The sequence below is a fragment of the Cupressus sempervirens genome, chromosome 3 (genome assembly GCF_028749045.1).
Source record: "Cupressus sempervirens isolate cs-2001-9-10 chromosome 3, ASM2874904v1, whole genome shotgun sequence".
In the NCBI taxonomy this organism is placed as follows: Eukaryota; Viridiplantae; Streptophyta; class Pinopsida; order Cupressales; family Cupressaceae; genus Cupressus; species Cupressus sempervirens.
Window position 1 is genome coordinate 706,293,010 of NC_143120.1, and position 25,307 is coordinate 706,318,316.

Below are 25,307 nucleotides of genomic sequence, written 5' to 3' on the forward strand. Positions count from 1 at the left end.
TAGTTACTTCCAAGAAGATATATGATGCTCTAATGCATTTCCATACATCTACCATTCTTCCTCTCCTCTTTCTTTTGTTGACATTCATGGTATTTTGTTAGTCTTTGTAACAAACAATGATTCATGATTGTCCTATTTTTAGATTATTCCATTTAGAGATGCTCTACAATAAAATGTAATTGGCCATTTTTGAGAAGGCCTATAAATGTAATCTTTGAATGAAGTTGATAAGATCAACAAAATTTACTTTTGGAAAACTCTTTTAGCTAGTACTACTTTGTGTGACTCTAAGTTCATTTTAAGTTTTGTTGTTAGTTTAGTTTAAGACTAAGTATATGGAATGAATGTGTGAATGTTGCAAGTTGAGTGAATGTGAATGAACTTGGTTTTGTTTCCTTTATTCAATTGATTGTATGTCTTACTCTCTTCAACATAAGCATGACTTCTATTTTCTCTATTGCTTATCGTGGTCTATATGTTTAGTTTTAATTCATTGCATAAGGAAGATGGAAACTTGTGTGTGGAGTAGCTAAAAGATATACAATCTAGGAATTATCAAAATATTAGATGACTCTATAATCCGAGAACTACTTAACTCACCATCTCTCCCTTTCTTCCTATTGTTGTGGTTAGTTATGCATGTTTCCATTTCATTGCATTTTCAGTCTAAGTAGATTGCATTTTGTGAGTCTTCCCCTTTCTTTTCCTAGGTTTTTTAAAGTGTTGAGAATATTGTTTTTTCCTCTTCTATAATCTGGTTAAGAGCATACCCCCAAAACTTGAAAGAAAAATTCAATTCATATCTTTCACTCATAAGGGAGATGTGCCTTTCAATTCAGAGGTCTTTGATAGATTACTACTTTGACCTATTTTGTTATTAACTTCTTTGTTTTCCATAAGTCATTGGGCAGTCAAAGAGTCAAGGTATAAACCAAAATGTCAAGGAAGACAAATTGTTAACCAACACATATATATGAAGAACATAGTCAAGTTGTCTTGAATACCCTTACAAATAAACACCTAACATCCATAAAATTAGCTTTCATAAACAAAATAAATAAAGAAAATTATTCTGATGGAGATTGTCTTGAATTGAAACTAAGTCACTTGGTTACAACTAAGTTCCTTGATAACAACCTAACTCAGTTAACACTAAACTTTTAACTCAGTTACAACTAAACTCCTTTGGTGACTAGCCTAGATTGGCTTAAATTGGATCACTAAACTTGTCTTCTGCTCGACTAATACAAGATCCTTCTGAGGTCAGTTCCAATTGGAAATGCTCAGTTAGAGTATAACATTTGTGTAACATTAGTGACAATATACAATTGAATAATTGTTATCAATAATCTCCCCATTTGGCATTGATGGAAACACAACATGTCATAAGAAAAGAAAATTTTGGAAAAAATCTCCTTAGTTTGATTCCTACTCTTTAATCATGAAACTCCCTCTAAGATTCTAGCTCTATCATATTATCTTTAGATTCCATCAGATCAAGTTCTCCCTCTTTCTGATATGCAGATCACTTCCTCTGATTATTCTCTGAATTCATCAATCTCTTCCTTAATGACATGATTCAATCTCTCCCTCTCCAACATCACATGCCAAAGACTTGATACAATGTTTTTATAATGTACCTAATGTATTGATTCATATACAATGAGCTCTGACTACTTTACATCAACTTGATAGATCTTCATTATAGTTTGGTTGATTCATTACTAATCTATATTCTAGTGGGCATCAAATATGGGAATGGACCCTAGATTTCCTCTTAGATACAAAAGTGCATCCTTAGGTAATGGTTTGGTAAATATGTCATTAACTTGCTCTTTTTTGTTCACATATTCCATTCTTACCTCTTTATCTTGAACTAATTCTCTCAAAAAATGATACTTGATTGTAATATGTTTTTTCTTGGTGTGCATCATTGGATTTTTAGATATGTTTATTACACTTGTGTTATCACAATATATAATCATTGGATCCTTGATTCATTCCTTCATTCTTGACAATAGTTTCTTGAACCACATTAAGTTGGAATAATTAACTACTATTGCAACATATTCAGCTTTTTTTGTAGACTAAGAGATGCAATTTTTAATTTTTTGTCCATGATACTAACCTCTTCCCAAGAAAGAATGCTCCTCCACTAGTACTCTTCATGTCATCAATGCTTCCAACCCAATCAACATTAGTAAAGATTTCAACTCAAATTTTCCTCCTTTATTGTACCATAGACCATAGTCCTGAGTGCCTTTTAGATACCTCGTGATTCTTTTAATTTCCATCATATGATTTTCTCTGAGATTTGCAAAAAATATTACAACTATACCAATAGTTGATGCAATATCACGTCTTGTGTGAACAACATACTAAAGTTTCCCAAACATAGATCTGTAGGTTGTCTAATTTACCTCCTTAGAATCATCATCCTTGGATAGTTTATGTCCACTAGACATAAGTGTACCAACTAGTTTGGAATCTTCTATTCCAAAGGTCCTTAATATCTCCTTTATATATTTTTACTATGTAATGTAAATTCCATATTTCATTTGATGAACTTCTAGGCCAACAAAGAATTTTGACATTTCAAATTCTTTCCTCATTTCTTCAAAGAATGACTTGCATAAGTCATCATGACTTATGAATAGGGTATCATCCACAAATAATTCTACTAACACAATCATGTTCAATGGTCCTTATTTGATACACAAATTACTATTATCATTTGTTCTTTTAAAACCAATATTTACCAAATATCCATATCATCTCGTACCATGCTCTAGGAGCTTGCTTTAGACCTTATAAAGCTTTGTGTAATGTATAGGCAATGTCTCTCATCTTTGGATCAACAAAACCTTTAGTCTGATCAATATAAACTTCATGTTCTAGAATTCCATTCAAGAAATTTGATTTTACATCCATTTGATATACTTTGAATCCTTTAAATGTAGAATATGCAAGTAGTGTCCTTACACCTTCAAGTCTAGCATTAGGACAAAATGTTTCTCCACAGTCTATGCCTTATTATTGAGCATATCCCTTGCACACTAGCCTTGTCTTATTCCTTGAGACTTCTCCATTTTCATTCAACTTTTTTTTTATTACCCACTTTGTGCCAATTACATTTTTGTCCTTGGGTTTAGGAATAAGATTAAAAGTTTTCTTCCTTCCAATTTGTTCAATCTCTTCATTCATTACCTCAATCCAACTTTAATTATTTAATCTATCTTTAATAGTTCTAGGTTCAAACTCAGTAAGAAAACATGTACCTTTTAGTTTTTTCCTTGACATTGTGCCCTTTGTTTGATCTCTAATAAGTTATCTTAGGTGCATGATGCCTTCAGACATATCTATCAAGTACAAGTACCTTTGTTTTGAATTTTGGACTTGATTCATCATCCTCAAAGGTTTTGTGAGCTTTTAACTCCTGCTCAAGTCCCTCTATCTAAGATTCAAGTTCCTTTGTCTATGACTCAAGTTCCTCTGTCTATGGCACAAGCTCCTTTGTCTGAGACTCGTGTTCCTCAGACTATTACTCGAGTTGCACAAGCTATAACTTGGGTTGAACTAGTGATTTTGGAGACTTGGGTGGTGAAGTCTACTGATTTCCAATTGCATTTTCTTAAGCTATAGGTAAAGTATCAAGATAAAAGTAAACAAATTTTTTGTATTCTTCAAGTTCCTTTTTGCTTAGTTCTTCGCCATTTTCTACAAACTCATCTATTTTTACATGTGCACTTTCTATAACCTTGTGAGTGGAAAGAATCAAGCATTTATTTGCTTTGCTCTTGTTGGAGTACCCTAGGAATATGACTTCATCACTTTTCACATCAAACTTTCCTTCCATTGTCTCTTTTAAGATATAACATTTTCTTCCAAATACTTTGAAATAACATACATTAGGTTTATAGCCATACCATAATTCAGAAGGAGTTTAATCTGTACCTTTCTTTAGTTGAACTCTGTTCAAGTTATGAATTGTAGTGTTGATTGCTTAGTTACAATATTTGGTTGCAACATTTTTCTCTATCATCAATTTCCTTACACAATTCATGATGGATCTATTGCTTCTTTTTGCTATGCCATTCTGCTAAGATGTACCAGGTGCAAATACTTTTCTTTTGATTCCTCTTTCATTGCATAAGTAATTGAATTCATTAGAGATGAATTCTCCTCCTCTATCTAATCTTAGACATTTTAATTTCCTTCCTAATTCTTTATCAACTCTTGTCAAATGCCACTTGAACTTTTGAAAAGTTTCGTATTCTTCTTTTAAGTTCATTACTGCCACCATCCTAGAATAATCTTCAATAGACAAAATGAAAATTTGTCTCCATTATATCTCTCTGTACCTATTGATCCACAAAGATCTATATGAACTAGTTCCAAGACTTTTTCAGTATTGAAGTTTTACTTTCAAAGCTAGTTTTACCCATCTTTTCAATCTAAATTTTTTTTAAATATGGCCATTTCAGGTTTCTTTAGATTTGGAATATCTCTTACTCTTCTTCTCCTACTTATAGTAACCAAATTATCAAAGTTTATGTGACACATTATTTTATGCCATAACCAACTTTCCTCTACTTGTGCCAAAAAGCATGAACTTTCAGTGAGATCAAGATAGAGTAGATTACCTTTTGTCTGATTTCTAGTTGCAACTAGGTTTCCTTTACCATCAAAAAGCACAGCCTTCCCATTCATGAATTCTACATTGAATCCAATGTTGTTCAATTGTACCTCACTTAGAAGATTATGTCAAATTCCTTCAACCTTGTAAGCATTGTCACATTTGAGTTCATCAATTAATGCAATGCAACCTTTTCCCTTCACATAACATGGTTCATTATTTCCAAATTTAATACTTCCACCAGCATAGTGATCAAGGTGTTCAAACTTAATGAGAACAACCACTATCTATTATCCATGTGTCATTCTTGATAACATGAGAAATGAGTGTTTATTTTCATTATCCTCGTCATCTAATTCATTCTTAATAGCAATATACACCATTTCACCTTCATCGTCATTGCTAGAATCTTTAGCAATATAACAAGATTCCTTTGAGCTTGCTAAATTTTCTTTCATCTTTGCTTTCCTTGTTTGGACACCTTGCAGTAATGTGACCAACTTCTTCACAAGAGACACAAATCAATGGAAATTTTCCTTTTTATTTACCTTTTCCTTTCGGTAACCTTCTTGCAAGAAGGGCTTAAATAGCTTCAAGGTCATCATCAAATTCTTCTTCTTCTTCACTATCAAATTTTTTTCTTTTTTAGTGTCCTCCCTTTCTACAAAGAGTTAGTTTGTCTTTGAAATCTGATTCCATGTTCCAAGATCCAGGATGATAGTTATCAAGGTTATCCAACTCGAAATCTATTAACCTTCCCACTAGTGCATCCAAAGTTATATCATTTTTTGGATCACATCTCATCTCTTGAATAGCTAAAACTCTAATTGCATAAATAGGAAGAAGCGTTCTTAATACCTTGCTAACTATTGTAACATCATCTATTGTTCCTCCTAAGACTCTGATTGTGCTCACACTTGCTTTGATTCTTTCATTGTATTTTTCAATATTTTCTTCTCCTCTCATCTTCATCTGTGAATTAGCCTCTTAAAGTTTGTGCTTTAGCTCTCCTCACATTGTTATCTCCTCCATAGGTCTTTTGTAGCTTTTTCCACATTTCATGAGTAGTAAGACAATATTTGACTTCGTCAAGTAATGTCAATAATCATTGTGTTGTGATTCTTATTTTGTAGGATATGATCCATAGTCAAAGGATCGGAAGGTGCCACATACTTGGTGTCTAGAAACTTTAGGCATGTGTCTCCAATAGTTGCCAAGTGCAGCTTCATGAGTTCTTGCCATGCTTTGAAGCTATCTCTATTCAACTTAGGAATCTCTCTTTTGTAATACATCTTGATCTTTAGATTAGCTCCTTGAAACCTATCCTACAAGCACAAAATGCTCTGATACTAGTTGTTGGAAAAATAAGGGGAGTAACTGAGAGGGGAGGGGTGAATCATTAACCACTAAAACAATTCTAAATCCCTTAGATGTCAATACAATACTCTCCTTTTATCTCACATCTCACTTAGAACTAGAAATCCACTATAACTTAGGAACAAAGAAATCTTGAAATTTAGTCACAAAAAGATAAAGAAATAAGAAAATAGCATGAACACCCGAGACACCAAGATCTAACATGGAAATCCAATTTGGGAAAACTACCAATGCAACTAGTTACAACTTTTCACTCTTCTAAAGTTAGCCCTGTTAGAAGCCAACCATGTTAAAGGTTACAAAACACATTATTAGGTGTGACCCTATTAAATGATTTAAATCACCTTGTTTGGAATGGTCTTGTTAGAGGTCTTAGGACACTTCGATCTAGAAATGTCACCTTGTTAGATGATTTTAAAAATGAATGTTAAGTCAACTCTGTTAAGAGATATCTTCACTACTACAATTGTTATAGAGTGACAATGATTAACCTGATTGATGAAACAACTAGATTGTAGATTCAGATCATTATTCTAGTCTATCCTTTGGATCCTTCCTGATAAAATATTATTTGTAGCTTCTTGGATGTTCTTCCCTTATATCAAATATCCTTCTTAATTCACATCTTTTCTTCTTTCCACAACTTCTATATTTTAATCCACAACTTGACCTTTCATATATATTAATTACATAGTTAATTATGCTTGAATACCCTTAAAAATAAACAATTAACATCCATAAATTTGGCTTGCATAAACAAAATAAATATATAAAAATATTGTGATGCAAGTTAGCTTGTACTAATGATTCATTCGGTTACCATTGAGTTCCTTAATAATTGACCTAACTCGGTTTACACTAAACTTCTAACTTAGTTACAACTAAAATCCTTTGGTGACTAACCTAGCTTGGATTCAACTAGATCACTAAACTTGTCTTATGCTTGGTTGATACAAGAGTCTTCTGAACTTGGTTCCAACTGGTAGTGCACAGTTAGAGTATAACATTTGTGTGACATCAATGACAATATACAAATGAATAATTGTTATCAACAAAAAGTAATGAAGGCATGTTCCTAGGATATTCCACTAAAAGAAAAGTATACAAATGTTTGAATTCTTGCACTAACAATGTGGTGAAAAGTGCTAATGTTACACTTAATGAATATGCATAAAAAAATGAAGTTGAATGCAAGAAGGAACCTAAAGATTACAATAATTTTGTATATGTTTATGAAGGAGAGCCTAGTACCCTACCTAATCCTGAGAAGAAATTTGTTGAGTAGCAGTAACCAATGAATACTGAGTTATAGCAATAGACTTTTGAGTATTAACCAATTGGAGCCAAGTATCGGGAAGAGCATGTCAGGCATCAGTAAGTAATTGATGAACAACCAGAAGAGGTAGGCAAGATAGATGAAGTACTACATGAATTGAGTATAGAAGATGAACCTAAAGAGAAAAAAGAAGAATTAAGAACGAAAGAGTCTATGCTAGAAAAATATGTAAGAATATATCATGCACCAGATTAAATCATTAGAGGTAAAGACTCATGAGTTATGACGAGAAAAAGGTTGAGGAGTGAGACATACTTATTGTGTGAGTATGAGCCTAGAGCATTCAAGGATGCACTTGAGAATGAAGATTGGATTGCATCCTGGAATGAAGAGATTGAGAAAATTGAGAAGGAAAAGACCTAGATATTGGTACCTAGACTAAAGGACAAAAAAGTTATCGGTACAAAGTAGGTATTTAGAAATAAACTAAATGAGAAATATGAAGTCACAAGAAATAAAGCATGAATAGTTTGTAAAGGATATGCACAAAAATAAGGAATTGACTATAGGGAGACATTTTCCCCTGTTGTAAGATTAGGAATGAGAAATCTACTTGAATATTTTTCTTACAAAGGATTCAAAGTGTATCAAGTGGATATCAAATATCTATTTTAGAATGGAACACTAGAGGAATATATCTATATTGAATAACCTAAAGTATTTGTTGATCCAAGAAAGAGAAATATGGTATCTAAGCAACAAAAAGCATTGTATGGATTGAAACGAAGCCCTAGAGCATGGTATAAAAGGTTACATTCATATTTAGTAAATATTAGTTGTGTAAGGAAAAATGGTAATGGTAATCTATATAAAGATTGAATCTAGAACAGGGATACTGTTAGCTGAGATATTTGTGGATGATATCATACTTGGAGGACAAGATTCATTGTGTCAATCATTTTCTAATGAAATGAAGAAAGAGTTTGATATGTCTATATTTGGAGAGATCAAATTCTTTGATTATTTGCAAGTGTATCAAATGAAGAATGGTATATACATTACACAATCCAAGTACATCAAGGATATACTAAAGAACTTTGGAATGGAAGACTTAAAACTAGTTGGAACACCCATGGCTACTAACATGAACTTTTAGAATGATGATTCTACTAATGTGAATCAAACCATCTATAGATCAAAAATTGGAAAATTATAGTATGTTGTTTAGGGAAGACCAGATATTGCACTAGTAGTTAGAATTGTTGCTAGATTTTTTTTAAATCCTAAGGAGAATCATATGATGTTTGAAAAAAGGATACTAATATATTTGAAAGGAATAAAGAATTATGGACTATAATACAAGAAAAATGACAAGTTTGAAATGAAAGTGTGTAATGATCCAAATTGGGCTAGAAATGTTGATGACAAAAAGAGTACAAGTGATGGAGTTTTCTTTCTAAGAAAGAGATTTTTTTCATGAACAAGAAAGAAATAGAATTGTATTTCTTAATCTACAGGAGAAGCTAGATATGTAGCAACAACACTTAATTTTTCTAACATAGTGTGGATAAAAAAAAAATTGAAAGGAATGAAGGAAGAGATTACTGAACCTGTTGTCATATTTCGTAATAACACAAGTGCTATAAAGATATCTAAAAATCCCATGATGCACACTAAGAGCATCAACATTGTTATCAAATATTACTTGAGAGAGTTGGTACAAGACAAAGAAGTGAGATTAAAGTATGTGAATAAAAAGGAGCATATAGCTGATATTTTTACTAAAGCTTTACCTAAGGATGCTCATGACTAGCTAAGAGGCAAATTGCAAGGTATTCCTTCATTAAATGCTACCTAAGCTAAGATGGAGCTCTACATCAATTTTTTTTATCATAATATCTTACAAATTGATGCAATATGTCACACCTTAGGATATATCTAATTTTTTTGAGAAGATTGTGAGGAGTTTGAGATATAATGCTAGCATAGATACAATCATGAGCAAGATGAAAGAGGGAGAATCTAGTTTAGAGAACTTACAAATAGATTTCTACATGTCGAAGATGTATGAGATAGATTGAAGTGTCTTTGGCATTGTTCTAAAAGAGGGAGAGAAGTTAATTAATTATCATCAACAATGAGAAAGAGGGAGAGTATGTACATTTACCATTCAACTTGTGAAGTCAAGAAGTTAACACATAAGAAGATATATATCAAAGAGGGAGTTGTTAGTTGTTATAATTAATGTCTAGAGGTGTTATCTATTAGAGTTGGCTAGATGAGAATCAAAATGAACCTAACAAATGAGATTAGGAAGATTGTTGGATAAAGACATGAAAATCAGAATAAAACTAAGGATATTAATGAAGATTAGTTATATAACACAAAGAGAGTTCACAAAAGAAAATCAATGGATACTAGAATGATTTTTTGGATTTCATGGTAACTTGAGGTGTTGCCACCAATTCCAAAGATGGAGACTGTTGGAAGCTACAATTGGAACAATTGTTATATTATCATGAATGCCAAACCTTATTGGTAAGATAGTTTCTACCTGAGTAGAGTACCATATCAAGATAATTGATGAAGAGGATTTGAAAAGATGAGATAACAAGAAGACCTCATAGAAAGGTTGAGTTACGTTGAATTACAATGGACACTTGATTAGTTAGACTTTGACAACATAATGTACAGATAGTTGAGTTGAAGCCTAGTATAGATGATCAATGGAGGATCAAATGTATAGCATAAACCAAGCAAGAAAGTATAAGATTAAGGAACTCATAATTGAAGCTAAGTTGTGCTAATGTCAACCAAGTGAATAGTAGAAGCCAAGAAAATATATTTACAGAAAAGCATTAATGAAAATAAGTATCAAAAAACTTAGGCCGAGTGAAGAGAGTATACTCTGAGCAATAGAGTTTACTAGTGATCGAGTTGTATAGTGATGATGGAGACTAAGGCACACAATATTAACTAAGTGTCAATGTTTGATAGTTTGTGAAGGAATTAATATTCCTAACTAACACAATTGATTTTTTGAATTGGTCAAAGAATGTGAAGGATAAGTGTTGATTATATGGAGCATTTAATGCATGGTAAATTGTATTTGAACATTTCTAGACATAGATTCAAAGAGAAGTTTTGAGAAGTATCTAAAAGGAGACAGGGAAAAATAAAATGATGGAAGGATTTGATGAATCTGACCTAACCCTAGTAAATAGGGATGTTTAATGAAAAAAATCAAAGCTATATATTTAAGGAGGCATAAGAATAACCTAGATAGATTGGAGCATTTTTTATTCTATTGAATGACAAATTTGACCACAAGGTTGTGAAGTGTTGAGTAGAGGTGAAGTGTATATATTAGAAGGGTTTCCAAGTGAATCAGTGATGGACATATGAATGAAGACCAATCAATAGATCATCGGATGAGACACACTGTGATCTATATTTTCAGAATGAATTGTATTTATCTGATCAACCTGATGTTACTTTCTAACTATTGTATTAGTAAAAATCCTTTAATCAAGGGGACATTCTAGTAGAATGTTCTTAAGCCCTTTAACAAGGCCACTCCTAATAGGTTAATTAAATCCTTTAACAAGGTCACCCTAATAGTGTGTATTTTAACCTTTAACAAGGTTGGTTTTTTACTGAGCTTACTTCAGAACAATGAAAATTTGATAGTGTGTTACTCATGGTTTTTCCCATGGGTTTCCACACAAAATCCTAGTGTTATAGTTGTGTGAATTCTATTTGATGTACTTTTTTTTCTTTACATTCTGCAAGTAGGTCACTATTGGGACAGTGAACTACAATTTTATGTTACTATTAAGCTAATATAGAGACAGAGTATACTAATGAATAAATATGAGTTGTCAAAAGTGGTCAAAAGTTTATTTAGAACATTTGGACCTCGAGATGACTGATCCTCACCCCCCATCGCCACCCCCCCCCCCCTGCCTCCCTCCTAGTTATTTTCTATTTTTCATTATTTATAAATATATTTTCATCAATTTTGTTTTAATTTTCATTTACTAAGTATGAAAATTAATATCATGTAATACTTATCAATCTCGTCAACTAAAATTCTCATACTAGGATAACTCTTTTATTTTCCTTTATTTACTTGACCAAAATGTCAATATTGGTTGTTAAACCCTAACTTCTCCTTACATTCAGATTTCCACACAAATTTTATACTATAAATTTTATTAAGGGTAGTTTTAGTCTTGATCACATTGACTACATTTAAAAACTTCAATCTACATATAAAAATAAATAAAAGAACACATATTACATGTACATTATACTATACCCTTCACCCACATAGTATGTTAAAGATTTCATTGACAAGATGCACAACTTAATAACCTCTCTGAACATTGTTTGTGACCAATATCTATTTCATTCTATCCAACATACTCACCTTTCCTAAATTCAATAGAATAGATGTGTGCCATATATAAGTGTTATGAAAGATTTTTAAAATGTTATTTTATTGCAATATATATGATATTATATTTAATATGAATTTATAAAGTGGAGATTATAGAAAGTAGATAGATATTTTAACAATGCAAACACTACTTCTCAAATTATCTATCGTAGTTAATATACTACATTATTGGTGTTGTAATAAATTATACTAAAAAAAAACTATTTACAAAATATCCATAGAAAAAGTTAAGAAACAACAGGCAACTTTTGTAAATAGTGCCAAGGGATCCATTTTTATCCAATATTCATAGAGGATCAAAATATTTTTTTCTTTAATGCCTTGGTAGTATAATTTGAGTATAATTTGAATACCATGCTTGATTAGTAAAGTACACCATAAATAGGAAATTCTCTACTTCTCCACTAGTAGATAAAGAGATGAACTCTATGTTGAAATATCTTAAATATCACATAGTAAGGTTGGATTTGTAGGCTAAAAGTGTTTTTGATATAGAAAAGAAGCGAAATCAGAGTGCTAGTCCTTTACAACAAGAAATCAATACAAGGCAAGAAGTCTTGTGTTGTCAATAGAATAATGCCAGGTCATAACTAACCATTTACAATGAAGGTTTCAAAACAAGACAAAGACAACACATTTCCAACCACCTTTAGGAGGGTAAATGAGATAAAAGATGCTAATAGAGCCATCTTAAAATTAGTAAACATGATCAAATAAACAATCTATATAATCCCACTTCAAAATTGAGCCAAAATGATGAGAGATGAGTCTCCCATTAATGAAAGAGAACACCTCAAAAGAGATCCATCTCCCAACTACAAAACCCCTTTCAACCTCTATACAAAAGAGGTCTTCCTCAATAGGAACAATGAAGAAGTGTGCCAAAAGGAAGAGGAGGAGACACTAGTGCCATTTCCTTTTCCATCCAAAACAAGGTTCAAACACAAGGTTGGGAATAGCCCCAAAACCAGCTCCACAAATATATTAAAACTAACAATCTAGAATGAGCCCTTGAAAACTTTTAGCTCAATCATCCCACCAAAAATAATAATAATAATGATCCATTAAAACTAAAAGGATAGGCCACTCAACATGAAAGAAAAAAAATGAGCCTTTCAATGAGACTTGCACTCCATAAAGGAAAGCCTCCACCTTCCAACAACATATCAAAGCAATTGGGGTATAAATCCCCACACCACTGAATCACCAAGGGACCAAGGGAGCACCACAATCCATTCCATACTTGGGAATCCCATAACTCTTCCCATTCCAGCAACATCATCCCATGAGAGCTACATCCAAATCCAACCAAAGTTATTCTCATCTACATGAAGGGGAGAAAATCCTTTTGCAAGCTTACATCTTCTCTTCCTCTAGATTAGAAAATAACCATCTAAAGGATGATAATTACCTCCACCAAGAATAGAACTTAGACAAGAACCTATCCTTCGATAAAAACCATTATTAGCAAGGAAACCATACCCCAAGACAATACAAAGCTCTATTGAGAAATTAGAGCCTAAGTAGATACAACCCAAAAGGGCTTCACCCCTACCAAAAAGAGAGGAAGGTGCTAGAGACCAACTCCATCCTCATCCAAATAATTTTGGGTCCTCCAAACCTTCTCAAAGAAGCCATGTAAACACCATAATAGAAGCATTGTACTATTGTGACCATATCCTAAGAAGAGGTTTAAACTCAATACAAAAGAAACATGCATTCCAAGGAACAAGGCACCACCCAATTCTCATAAGTGTATAGTCTAGTAGCATAGATTGATCAGAAAGAATCATAAGGGGTCCAAAATCTAAGCCCTAAAATAATCTTCCAACAATAACCTTAGGGTCATCAAGTACCAACTTTTCAATAGTCTGTTGTATCTAAATATTACCCTAGGAAAAGATAGGGTCATGGGTAGAAATATGGGTCAACTCCCTACTACACCTATCAAGAGTAGAATTTGTTAATAGTTACTTAACCAAATAAAAAATACTTCGCCTAAGCATGTAGGGCCAAACAGGAATAGTAGGCATAGAAAATTGGTCGACACCCCAGAGTTAAAACACTCCACAACCACCACAACCATGGGGGAGAGAAATTTCTAAGCACCTGCACATGGTAATGTAGAAGAAAATTGAAACCAAGAAGACAAGAGATCAAGAGCTACCCCTAAATCTCTCAACCAAAATTGTCTAAGTTGCTTTCCATAAACACTCCCAATTAGCTGATGGAATATAAGTTCAAGAAGTTTAAAGGACCAAGTTTCAACATAACCCCAGTCACTAAAAATCCCAAGAAGCCACCAAAAAGTAGGAGCTTCTATAATATCATTGTCAAGAGACATAACATAGGGACCAAGTCTCTCTGAAAGAAAGTCTTTTCATAGGGAGGAGTCCCCATATTGGTCCAAACCAAACCTTCTCCAACATGACCATGCAACCAAAGAGAAGGGGAACCCACAATAAAAGGGAAAAAAACCAACGAAATCATTAAAAGTAGGGGACTAAGCAAGGAAAAAAGGAAAATAGTACATCAAGTATGGCAGAAAATCAATGAAGCACCTGTAGGTGTTTTTAGAGGCCCAAAGGACCTTAAAAATAGAAATCCCCTCCCCCCCCCCACAATACAAAATTCTTCCCATAGCCACCTGGATCATCATCTTCATCAACACCTTCCTTCCCAGAGAACTTGAAATTTGAAATCCCACCCCCACTCATTTTCCAACTCATCATTAAATTTTGTAGGCTAACAAATAGTCAAATTTGACTTATTTAAGCTTATTCCTTAATGTGTGATGTTTAAGAATATGATAGAGACATAAAATGGAGAACAATTTAACTATTATCAATTAAATACTAGAAACCTTTTATCACAATATATGCTAGTTTTAAGCACGGGAATCTAACTGCTATGACATGAAACTAATGTCAAATAATTATTGCAAAACCTTTTATCACAATATATGCTAGTTTCAAGAAACACATGAAAATAATGTTAATTAAATAAAATTTCATGCAAGTAGCTAAAGAAAAAACATCTCCAACTTAAACATCATTAAAGGAACAAACCATGTGTACATTTGTATCTCAAAGAGGAAATCACTAATTTTGGATGACATAAGCCCTAAATACAAGAATTTTAAAACAACCATTGAGTCAACCTTTAGAAAAGCTAATTGAAATGAGGAGAGGTAGAAATCACCATCTAGTGTCCCTTCAAGCTAAAATTCCTTTAGCAAAACAATCTTTTAAAAAATGAGTGCAAATAAAATTGTAAAGTGTTTTCTCAATCCTATTTATACCCTAACCTAAATTAACGTTCTTCAAACCATCAAACCTCCAAAATAATGTTACCACTAAATAAGATATTATAAAGAAAGTAATCCATGGTGTAAGAGATGTTTTTTTTCAAATTCATAATATTTTTTACGAATACATGTCATTTTATATATCATACCACTTCGTCTATTATACTCAATCAATTAAAATATAATTTTAACACTTATTATTATATAAACTCAAGTATAAATAATATGTAACATTATATTTAAAGTACGTTAATAAGAATGTTTAAACAAATATTTATATTGTTGTATCCAAGTATGGAATATCCAAAAGCATGCAACACTGAAATATTATAAACTTCAAATTTAAGATACTAAATTGGGAAATTTCAAAACTTTGTAAAGATATCTGGAATACTTTTATCAATATGTTGTTATTTAAACTCTTCTTTCCTATCAATATGTTGTTAAGATTAGTTAAATTGATATGTATCCAAAGAACATTAGTTGAAAATTAAATAATTTAATTTTTTTTAAATTCAAAATTTAAAATAATCTCTATAAAAATTAAATAATGCATTAACAATTTTGTTCAAAATCTTATTTTGAATTTATTATATTCAAATCAATAAGATTTTAAATATATGTTTGAACTATATGATTTTGCTTAACAATCAAATATGCATCTATAAAATGTTCTTGTCTACATATAAAACACTCAAACTCGAAATTCGAATTGCCATATTTTCAGGATCCTCTAAATTATTTTATTAAATTTATCCCTTTCAAATTGAAATGTGACAGATGCTTAGAAATCGAAGACGTTGATTTCTTTATTTTTTGTGAACACTCTTGCGTTTTTTTCCTTAAGATTAAGAACAATAACTGACTGTTTTAAAATGTTTCTTAAAAAGGCTGATTTTACATATATTTTTTTATAAAGCGGTTTTTCTTAAGAACCGAACAACAAACCTATTTAATGTGTTAAACAAACATTTTTCAACCAAAGAACCCCTGCTTAACCATTTGATCGTTTAGAAAAAGCGAAATAAAGATCTATCAAAATAGATTTAAATTTATCTATTTTAAGGTCAACGTTGATTAAAATATTATCAATTATAAATTGATTATAGCTTTAATTTTATAAATTAAATTTTTATTATTATATATATTAAATATATTTATATAGTGATGTAAAATGTAAAATATTAATTTGTATAAAAATAAATATATAGTACATGATATAAATTATATAATTTTATATTAATTTATTATTTGACTATATCTATAATGCATAAATTATTATATTTAAAAAATGTTATAATATGTTACAAATATATTTTTTTCATTAAACATATTTTTATAGAATTAAAATAATGCATGTTATAAATTTATATGTTTATATTCAATTTATTAATTGAAATATATATATAAATATTATAATTGTTTTAAAAAAAAATTTATATTAAAAATATTAAATCTTATTTTATGAGCACTTGAATTCTAAAACTCCAAATTATAATAATATAATAATATATAAGCAACAACTACATTATGATTTAAAAAATGCTATTGCAATCATTCATATAAGACTCAAAAGACTTTTAACTTTATAAATTAAAATATTGTAAAATATTGTAAATTGTGATTGGTTTCAATCACTAGTTAATATATGAAATCTAAAACTTGTCACAATATCAGCAAGTACGAATAAGACTTTTTACTTTAATTTGTAATGCTTCTTAATTTGAGAAAGTTTCATGTATTTCCATTTATTTTTGAGCTTAGTATTTAACATTGTATCAGATTTTTTCCATATATATATATATATATATATATATATATATATATATATAAATTGGGTGTGTGAAAACCAAGTGATTCTTATGCACTTCCTTGCTTAAATTGGTGTATTTGAAATTTAGTATATGCATGCCTCTTTTTTGTGATGATAATTGAATTGTTTTGGGGTACAGATGGCACAGAACATGAATGCTATGCAAGAGAGGATGGACGCTAATGAAAGAAGTTCAAGGCAGACAATACAATATCTGCAAGAGCAAGTCAATTCTCTGCAAAGAAGTCGATACTATCGCTATTGGTGAAAATAGATCTTGAAGAAAATAGAAACAACAATGAGAAGAATAATTTGAAGCTCAGAAGCTTTAGAATTGAGCATTTCGATATAATCAAGAAACCCATAAATGATGGATGGTTAGATTGTTCCTCAATTGTATGGGAAAAACTAACATAGTATGCATTCTTACAATAATATAGTGTTTATGAAGATAATTACGTTTGTGCTGATGCTAAAAGTTCGGATCGTTTGATCAAATAATTAACAAACGTATATCTAGCCAACGTATCATGGAATAAGCATCTATATTATGTGCTACTAACATTCCAGTTGAAAACATAAAAAGGAAATGCTTCTTTTGATATTTATGGTGCATGCATTTGTTTGAGTTATGGGTTATACGAGTGAAGCTGGAATTCTAATATATAATTATGTTAAAATGTGAATTAAACAATTTTAAAGTGTGTATTGGTCTCATTTGATAAATTTATGTTTCAGAAGGTTTAGTTAAAAAAAAATTTCGTTTTCTAATAGATCTAAATTATTATTAATTATAATTCTTGATTAATTTTTTATTTTGTAATAGATCTAAAATAAGATTAATTGTAATAATTATTATTATTTATTGTCAATAGATCTTTCGTGTGAAGTTGAATGGTTCACAAAGAATCTGTCAGGTATTGTCTCGGTGTGATTTTGATAGTTGTTGATTGTAAGGTTCTAACATCAAAAGGGATGAGGCGGAGATCATGTCCCAGTGTGATTTTGATAGTGTGGATGCCCCTCATTCCTTGGCTCTAAGCCGAAGAGGTTTCAGACACAAAGCTTGCCTATATGGAGTTCCTCCTAAACCTCTTCATGTTGGACTTCCCTAATTGATAACTCACTGAGTTGCATTAATTTGTTTATTACTATGAAGCATATTGAATGTCTCCATTAGATTTAGGATAATAATTTAAAAGTTATATATCTATGAATACTTTTTTATTTGTTAGATTTATTTTATTATAATAACCCAAACAAAGTACTTGGCTGACTATGATAAATGCATGTAGTTGCCATTAACGACAACATGCCATTCATTGTAAGTGATCTCTTTCCAACAGAGTTTTTTTTTTTTTTAACATTGAATTAAATATGAACACTGTTCAAAGTTGTTACAGATTAATGGCACCTGAGGCATTGGGAGGAGCTATTGCAAGATTTTAGCGCTGTGTTTGTGTAGAAAAGAACAGAGAATATAGTCGTGGCCAATTGGGCTTCCAATATTTGTAAAGAAGATTCAGAGGGTACCGATCAATCACAAGGGATTACAAGGTCAAATCCTTTGGGCGAGTCATCTTTTCTCAAGCAAGGAAAATTCAATTTCGGGTTTTGGGCGGGACAATGGTTTAACTAAGCATCTGCGTCTATCTTGAAATAATCGGACAAATTTCATAGATCACAATAAATAATAATAATATGCAACAAATGGTTCAAATTATCATCATTGATCTGGATTCATGTGCCTTCCCGACAATCCAAGTAAATTATATTCGTGTTACTCAAACATTTTACAAGGAGGTTTAATTATATTAATTAATAAGAAAGAGAGAGATTAGTCCTCAAGTAGAACCAAACTTTCTCTCTCCCTGTACTTTTCTCTCTCCACTTACTCCAACTTGTAGAGATAAGTACAGGTTTGGGTTTGGGTTTGAGTTTCACTCTCTCTTCAACATTTTTTCTCTCCCCGTATTTTTCTCTCTCCACTTACAAAATTTTTTAGAGAGAACCAAAGGTTTTGATTTGGGTTTTCTCACTTAATTTTTCTCTCTCCATGTACTAAAACACTCTCTCTCCCCGTACTCCAACTTTTTAACCCAATCCTAACCCGAACTTCCCAACCCAAAACCTACCCGTTAAAGCAACTACTGGCTGAAAATAAAGACAAAAGGATCTGAATGTTTTGGAGGCATTAATGAACAGTATTAAATAATCATTGAAAGTGAAACCCAAAGGCACGTGATTTCATGAAAGCTCAACCTGCACTTCCAAACCTTTGCTGCCGATTGGATTCCATACCTTACTTGAATTTTAAGAGCTAAGATTCCACATTTAATGGAATATAAATGACTGAATATGCTCTATGAGGCATTGATAACTATATGTTTCAAGACGCACTCAGAAGAAATTGGTTTAATAATGCATATAGACCGACTGCCAAGTCTTTCAGAAGATGTTGTTAATAGAGATTAAACACAAAATCTGCAAGACATGAATGCAAAGGAGGGAATGGAAGTATTGGAGCAGGTATATAATTATTGAAGTGTCTTTGCAGAGAACTTGCTTGATGTCGTGTATTGCAAAGAGGGTGACATAGAGGATGCACGCATATGGAGAGTAGAACCATGCATTTCAAAACGTGGGAAATCTGACCATTCACAAGGTGTGTAGTTTGTTTGGGAATATGGCTTGTCCCTCCTGCCACGATAGGCCCATGGAAACGTAGAATGATATGGACATTGTCATTCAATTGTTTGATTAAATTCCCATCTTAAGTCAGTTGTTCCTAAGCCGCCAATACAAGCCTTAGACCAACACGTGAGCAGACCATTTGAAGACAATTTGGAACAGATTTTGTATTCCAAGGGTCTGACATAATACGTTGATGCATTAGCAGGCAGAGAATTAAGTTTCATTGATACTCCATAATGCGCAAAGCTGAAGAAAATGCAGGCATGCGGTTTCATTTAAGGTTGATATTACAAGATATTGTTAATCTTTTTTTTCACTCTTATGCAAAAAGTTGGTCATAGACATGCAGCCCCAAGTATAATACAACCAACTCAATCTATTGCTCCCCCAGATGGAATCACAGCCGCGCACATGAATGATTTGATTTGTAATTTGTAAGATGGCAATGCATAGACGGTTGTTCAAACATTGATTATATCTTTATATTATTATTATATTCAGAAAAGCCGGCTGGACATTCAATTCAAATACATTTCAAATGATTAAATAATTGAATCCAACTCGGCAATATCAGTTTGTAACAAAGGCATATGCAGCTCTGATAGGCATGAACACAACAACACTACAAATGCGTCTAACTGTTTGACGGAATGCCAAGTCTAAGTGCATCCACATTCATCAAACAGATCTACTGAATTGTTTGACAAAATACCTCTGTTGCATATGAGACGTGTGCGTTGTTTTGAAAAGGTGAACCAAATGGTATTGATAAGGGATTGAAAAACGTCATGTGAATGCTCTAGATAAATGCTGGATTCTTCAAGTGAAGTAGGGATTTTAATAAAGTTTCACGATTGCTTGAAGAAAATAGAACGCAGAGTTTGATAAAAAGAAAAGTGATTATTGATTTCATATTCCAGCAGGGCAATACTTGAGAAGTGATACTATGAGGTATAAATTTCAAGGTAAAGAGCTTCCTGTGATATTAAAAAGCACACTTCTCAAAATATCTGACACAAAGATGGGGCATATAGAAGTTGCAAACTTCTGGAAAATGATGAGTAGAGAAGATAAGTCAACCTTGGCACATCGAACATTGGAAAGTGGTCTAGCCCATGCAGGAGGACATCCACTTGTAGTTCGATGTGTGGAATTAGTTTTAGAATGTATCAAGGCGTATGATCGAAATTCCAGACATATCAAGACTGTGGGAGGTAATGTTGTGGCAAGGCTAGATCCAGTATCTATATCCATCACGTTCAGATTGCCAGTAAGAGAGGAATTCACAAAAATCTCTAAAGAAGGTGCCCAAGGATATTTTCATTAGAATAAGAACACATGTCTCAATGTCATTGCTAGAAGTTGGCTTGATCAACCCAGATGAGGATAGTCACAGTTGCCAAGAATGTTACACAGGAATATCTTTAATGAAGACATTTTTGATTTGATAGTTCTTCTCAATAGAGTAGTGGGAAATCAGACGGCTGAAGATTTTCAGAATTGGATGTTTTTGTATATTAGTACCATCACCATTGGAAAACAATTTATAGATTCGGGAGAAATGATTAGTGATGCCCTCCATCACTAGTTAACAGGATTCAATGCAGAACAAGGGTTTTACATGTCCTCGTATCTAATGTATGCAATTTTAAGTATGAAGTCATGGCCCGGTCTAAATCCTTATGGGGAGTATAGCTTAACCACACAAATTTATAATTATTACCCCCAGTTGCAATTAAAACAGAGTAATGCACATTTCTGCAGGGTGAACAATGCTTTATCTATGCTAATAGCCAGGGAGCTACAAGGAAATATAGGACTCTGAATTTTTCCTAAAGCAGCCAATCTCATTAGTAGCTATGGTAGCTTCTTCATACAATACCCCCAATTTACTTACATCTGCATTGGAGGTTTTCAAGATTGTCCTCTCATGTTACCCTGCTTCGTAGATGACAGGTTGGTACTTTTAGAAGTTTGCAGGCAAATTGGTCAAGTGAACAAAAAGTGCAGGAACAAAAGATCAATCCCTTTCCCAATTGGCATTGGACATTATAGCTATCTTTCTTCTTCAGATGCTCAAAATATTGAGAGATCCATGATGAACATGACTTTACACTCTTTCCATGGTCGTTTTCCTTTTGATGGCAGCGGGTATGTTAAAAATAACTTGGTACTTGGACCTGGCTATCTTCATTTCCCTACAATGGAAGATTATTAGACGGACTGTGAGAATGATTTTGAAGTGAGAAAAAGGGACTGGATGAGATTTACAGTACAACAAATTATTGATTACAAAATGGGATGGGATATGATAGGCATAATAGAGGACAGGTCAAACTTGATTGATCCTTACTTCTTTGAGTAGATACAATTATTAGAATTGCCATATATTAATTGGTCTCTACCAGAATTGAAAGACCTCAAGGAAAGGACTTTCTTTGTAATTCAACGAACTGAAACTTGGTTAAAGAATAAAGTCAAAGAAGTCACCACTACTAAATCAACAGGAAGAAGCAGTGCAAAGAATAATAATAATTCTCAAGAAGGAACATCAGTTTCAACCATTCAGTCTTCTATCCTTACATCCTCTGGTTCTTTACATAGCACACATGGAGGTGATGATGGTGAGGATCCAGATAAATGAGTTGATCTAATTTCAACATGTGAACTCAATGCAGTCACCAGGAAGAAGAGATCGAAATCCAAAAAGAAAGCTTTAAAACCAATTCAACAGATGATAGATGAATACTTTACCATCATTTGTAGATGAGATGATTCAATCCATAACATCTCCTGTATACTCATTGTCTCTTGAAAGTATAGAAGCAACTCAAGAGGTACCAATTGTAGAAAATGCACATAACTTGGATTTATCATCTACAGTTCTACAGGTTCCTTCATTAATCAACCCATCTACCAATATTTCAACATCTTGGTTGCAACAAATTTTGGAAAGGAAGAAGAAAAGGATGATTCAACTAGAAGCACCAAATCTAGATGTCATAGCTGATTTAATGCATAAAGGTACAAAGATAAAGAAGACTAAAATGGATTCCAAACTAGTAGTGAACCCTACTTCAGGTAATTTATTTTTTGAAATTGCACAACCAGTCACAAGGAAAGACATGAATGAGGCAAATGAATTTGATTTTAGCATCACTAAAGTGGATCTAGGCTGGACTACCCGTGAGGGGAAAGAACATAACTTTCAAGTATGAACTACTATCCTAATGGAATAGTCAAGGAGAGACAAGGAAGCTAAAAATCAACTCAAGTGTCAAGTCTGAGCCCTTTCTTCATGCATCTAATTGATGGTTGGAGATTCTTTTCCAGATCCTAATTCATATATGGAAATTACATGAGATCCCAAAAAAATGTTCGATGAAGAAACCATTCAAGATATAGGGGAATGCCAAACTTATGGTAAGATGGTGAAGGCATGGGTAAAAAGCATGAAAGAACGAGCATCAAGCTTATTTCAGGAGGTTAAAGTTGCATTTTCCAAAGTAGATCATATACAACAAAACATTCAAAAGGAGTTAGCAACTCTCAGAGAACAACAAATATTCTGGAGGGAAATTGATGATAATTTATTGGAGATTAAAGGCATGGACAGCAATATAGTTAAATCACTAAAGTTAATCAGCATTGGAGAAGAATAGAAAATTGATATATGGCTGGAAAACATTAGATGGAAGAATGATCTAGTATGAATGAACAATTGAGTAAAGGAGAACAATTCTTAAACTCATGCATGTTACTGAAAAAGAAAGCCTTGGGGGATATATCAATGATCATAGAAGATATTCCTATTAGTGAACACACTCTAAATCCAGACATATCTTCCATTCTGGAATGCATAGAAACAAAAATCAGCACCGAACTTGGTAGTAAACAAAGTTTACATGCTAGTGTTATGACGAGATTGAGTAGTCTCTTAGTAGCATTGGACTCCTATGCTCAAAACTTGCCAGGCTATGTCATAGAATTGGATGAAATTAGAAAGAGACATGAGCTATGTACTTTGAAGATGCAGAGTTTAATCATCATTAAAAACAAAACTTTGGCTCAAGTCATTAAATCATTTAGAGCGTACAAGGAAAACTTAACTCTGTTGCTGACAACACCTATAGATCAAAGGACAAATTCAAGGAATATTAGTGGTCATAGTTAAAAGTTAGAAGTATATTTGTCTAAAGTTGTCTTAGAATTTTATTTATGTATTTTGTAAAAAGGTCAACTTTAGAGTTAACTCTGGTTTTGGTTTTTCTAACTATAGTTAAGCTTTAAAGGTTAGAGTTGGATATGAACCATCTTCAAGTACTCCAAAATCTAACTTCTTGAGTAGTTGTGAACCCAAAAAGTTGGTTAATCTAGATTGGCTATAAATTCCTGAGAATCAATGTAATAAGGGACTTTTTGGACTTGGAGATAGGGAACACTTATGCTCTCATAACAAAGCAATTTTTGGAAAGTGTGTACAATTGTTGTTTTTGTAATCAGTTGTTTCTTACTTTCTTGGTGCAAAGAAATAAAGGAAGCACATTTGGCATTCTCTTTCGAAGGAATCTGAATTGTTGAAGTGTTGATTCATCTAAGAGTATTTTCATGGTATGGTGTGAGTATTCATGAATGGTTGAATTAGCATTGTGTTAGTGATAGTTCTCAAGCGCAGTCCTTGATTTCTCTCATTAACAGATTACATCATTTTTATGAAAACATTAAAGGCATGTGGTGCATTCTCTATCAATGGTTTTCCTTTTTATTTTCTAATTTTTACTCATTTTTATTGAAAAAGCACAAATTTTATCTTATGAGGGAGCTGACCCTCTAAGCACAAAGGAAGGCCAGATATCAAGGGCCTATCCAACTATTGGAGACATTGATTTGCCACATACTCCATTGGGCCAAATCATATATTTTCAATGTGACAAATCTATTTACCAACAATTCGATATTTTCTTAAGGACTCCTCCAGGCACTCGAATTTCTTTAGGTGAAAAAAGGTTCATCCTGCGGATAAAACATCAACCCAACTACATTATCTCACAACTGTTAGGATAAAAAGCGTGTGTCGACCTTCTATCTATCTATTTTCTAAATAGTTTCAGAAGTAATGAGGATGTTTTTTACACATTGGTGTCTTGGAAAAGGGAATATTAGTTTTCTAGATGTTATAGGACTCTTTTCATGATATCTTACTCTCGCTTATGTTTTTTTTTGTGCAATACAAGTCATGCGTATGCAACACATGTCATAGAGAAGTTTTCCACGTGGTATTGTAAAAGTACAAGTGGTTTCCTTTGAGAAGCATATAAAATGAGGGTTTGGAGAAGAGTTTAAACATTGAGTTATGTTTGCAAGATCAGATGTTAGAAGGTTGTTTGTGAAGTTCCTCTTGGATTGAGCTGAGGTGGTGCTCTTGTAAGATCTTGCATTGTAAGTATGTTGTATAATTCATTGATTTGATAATACATCATGCAAGGCTTATAGTGTGGGTTTTTTTCTTCTAAACAACATTCCCCATAAAAAATTATTGCATTATGTATTCATTATCATTTAGTTTATGTTATTATTTGTCTCTTGAAGTTCTTGTAATAGTTTGGCTAAAATTTGCATATTAGTCTCTTCATGGTTAGCACAGGAAATGATTTCACTCACCATAGCTTCCTTAGAAATGGTATTAGAGCCTAGTAGTCTTGATTCTATTTGTTTTATGCATGGTTTATTGAGCTAATCAAG

The 25,307-nt window shown here is 32.3% G+C and overlaps 1 protein-coding gene across 1 annotated transcript in view; it reads left to right on the forward strand.

Moving 5' to 3' along the window:
- Positions 1-17,475, forward strand: part of LOC149568704 (immune-associated nucleotide-binding protein 9-like) — a 65,056-nt gene extending 47,581 nt beyond the window's left edge. Inside the window, exon 6 of the mRNA XM_089821592.1 lies at positions 17,011-17,475. Coding sequence (XP_089677718.1) covers positions 17,011-17,139 — 129 coding nt within the window. The 3' untranslated portion in view covers positions 17,140-17,475. The remainder of the gene's footprint in view (positions 1-17,010) is intronic.
- Positions 17,476-25,307: the final 7,832 nt, after the last annotated feature.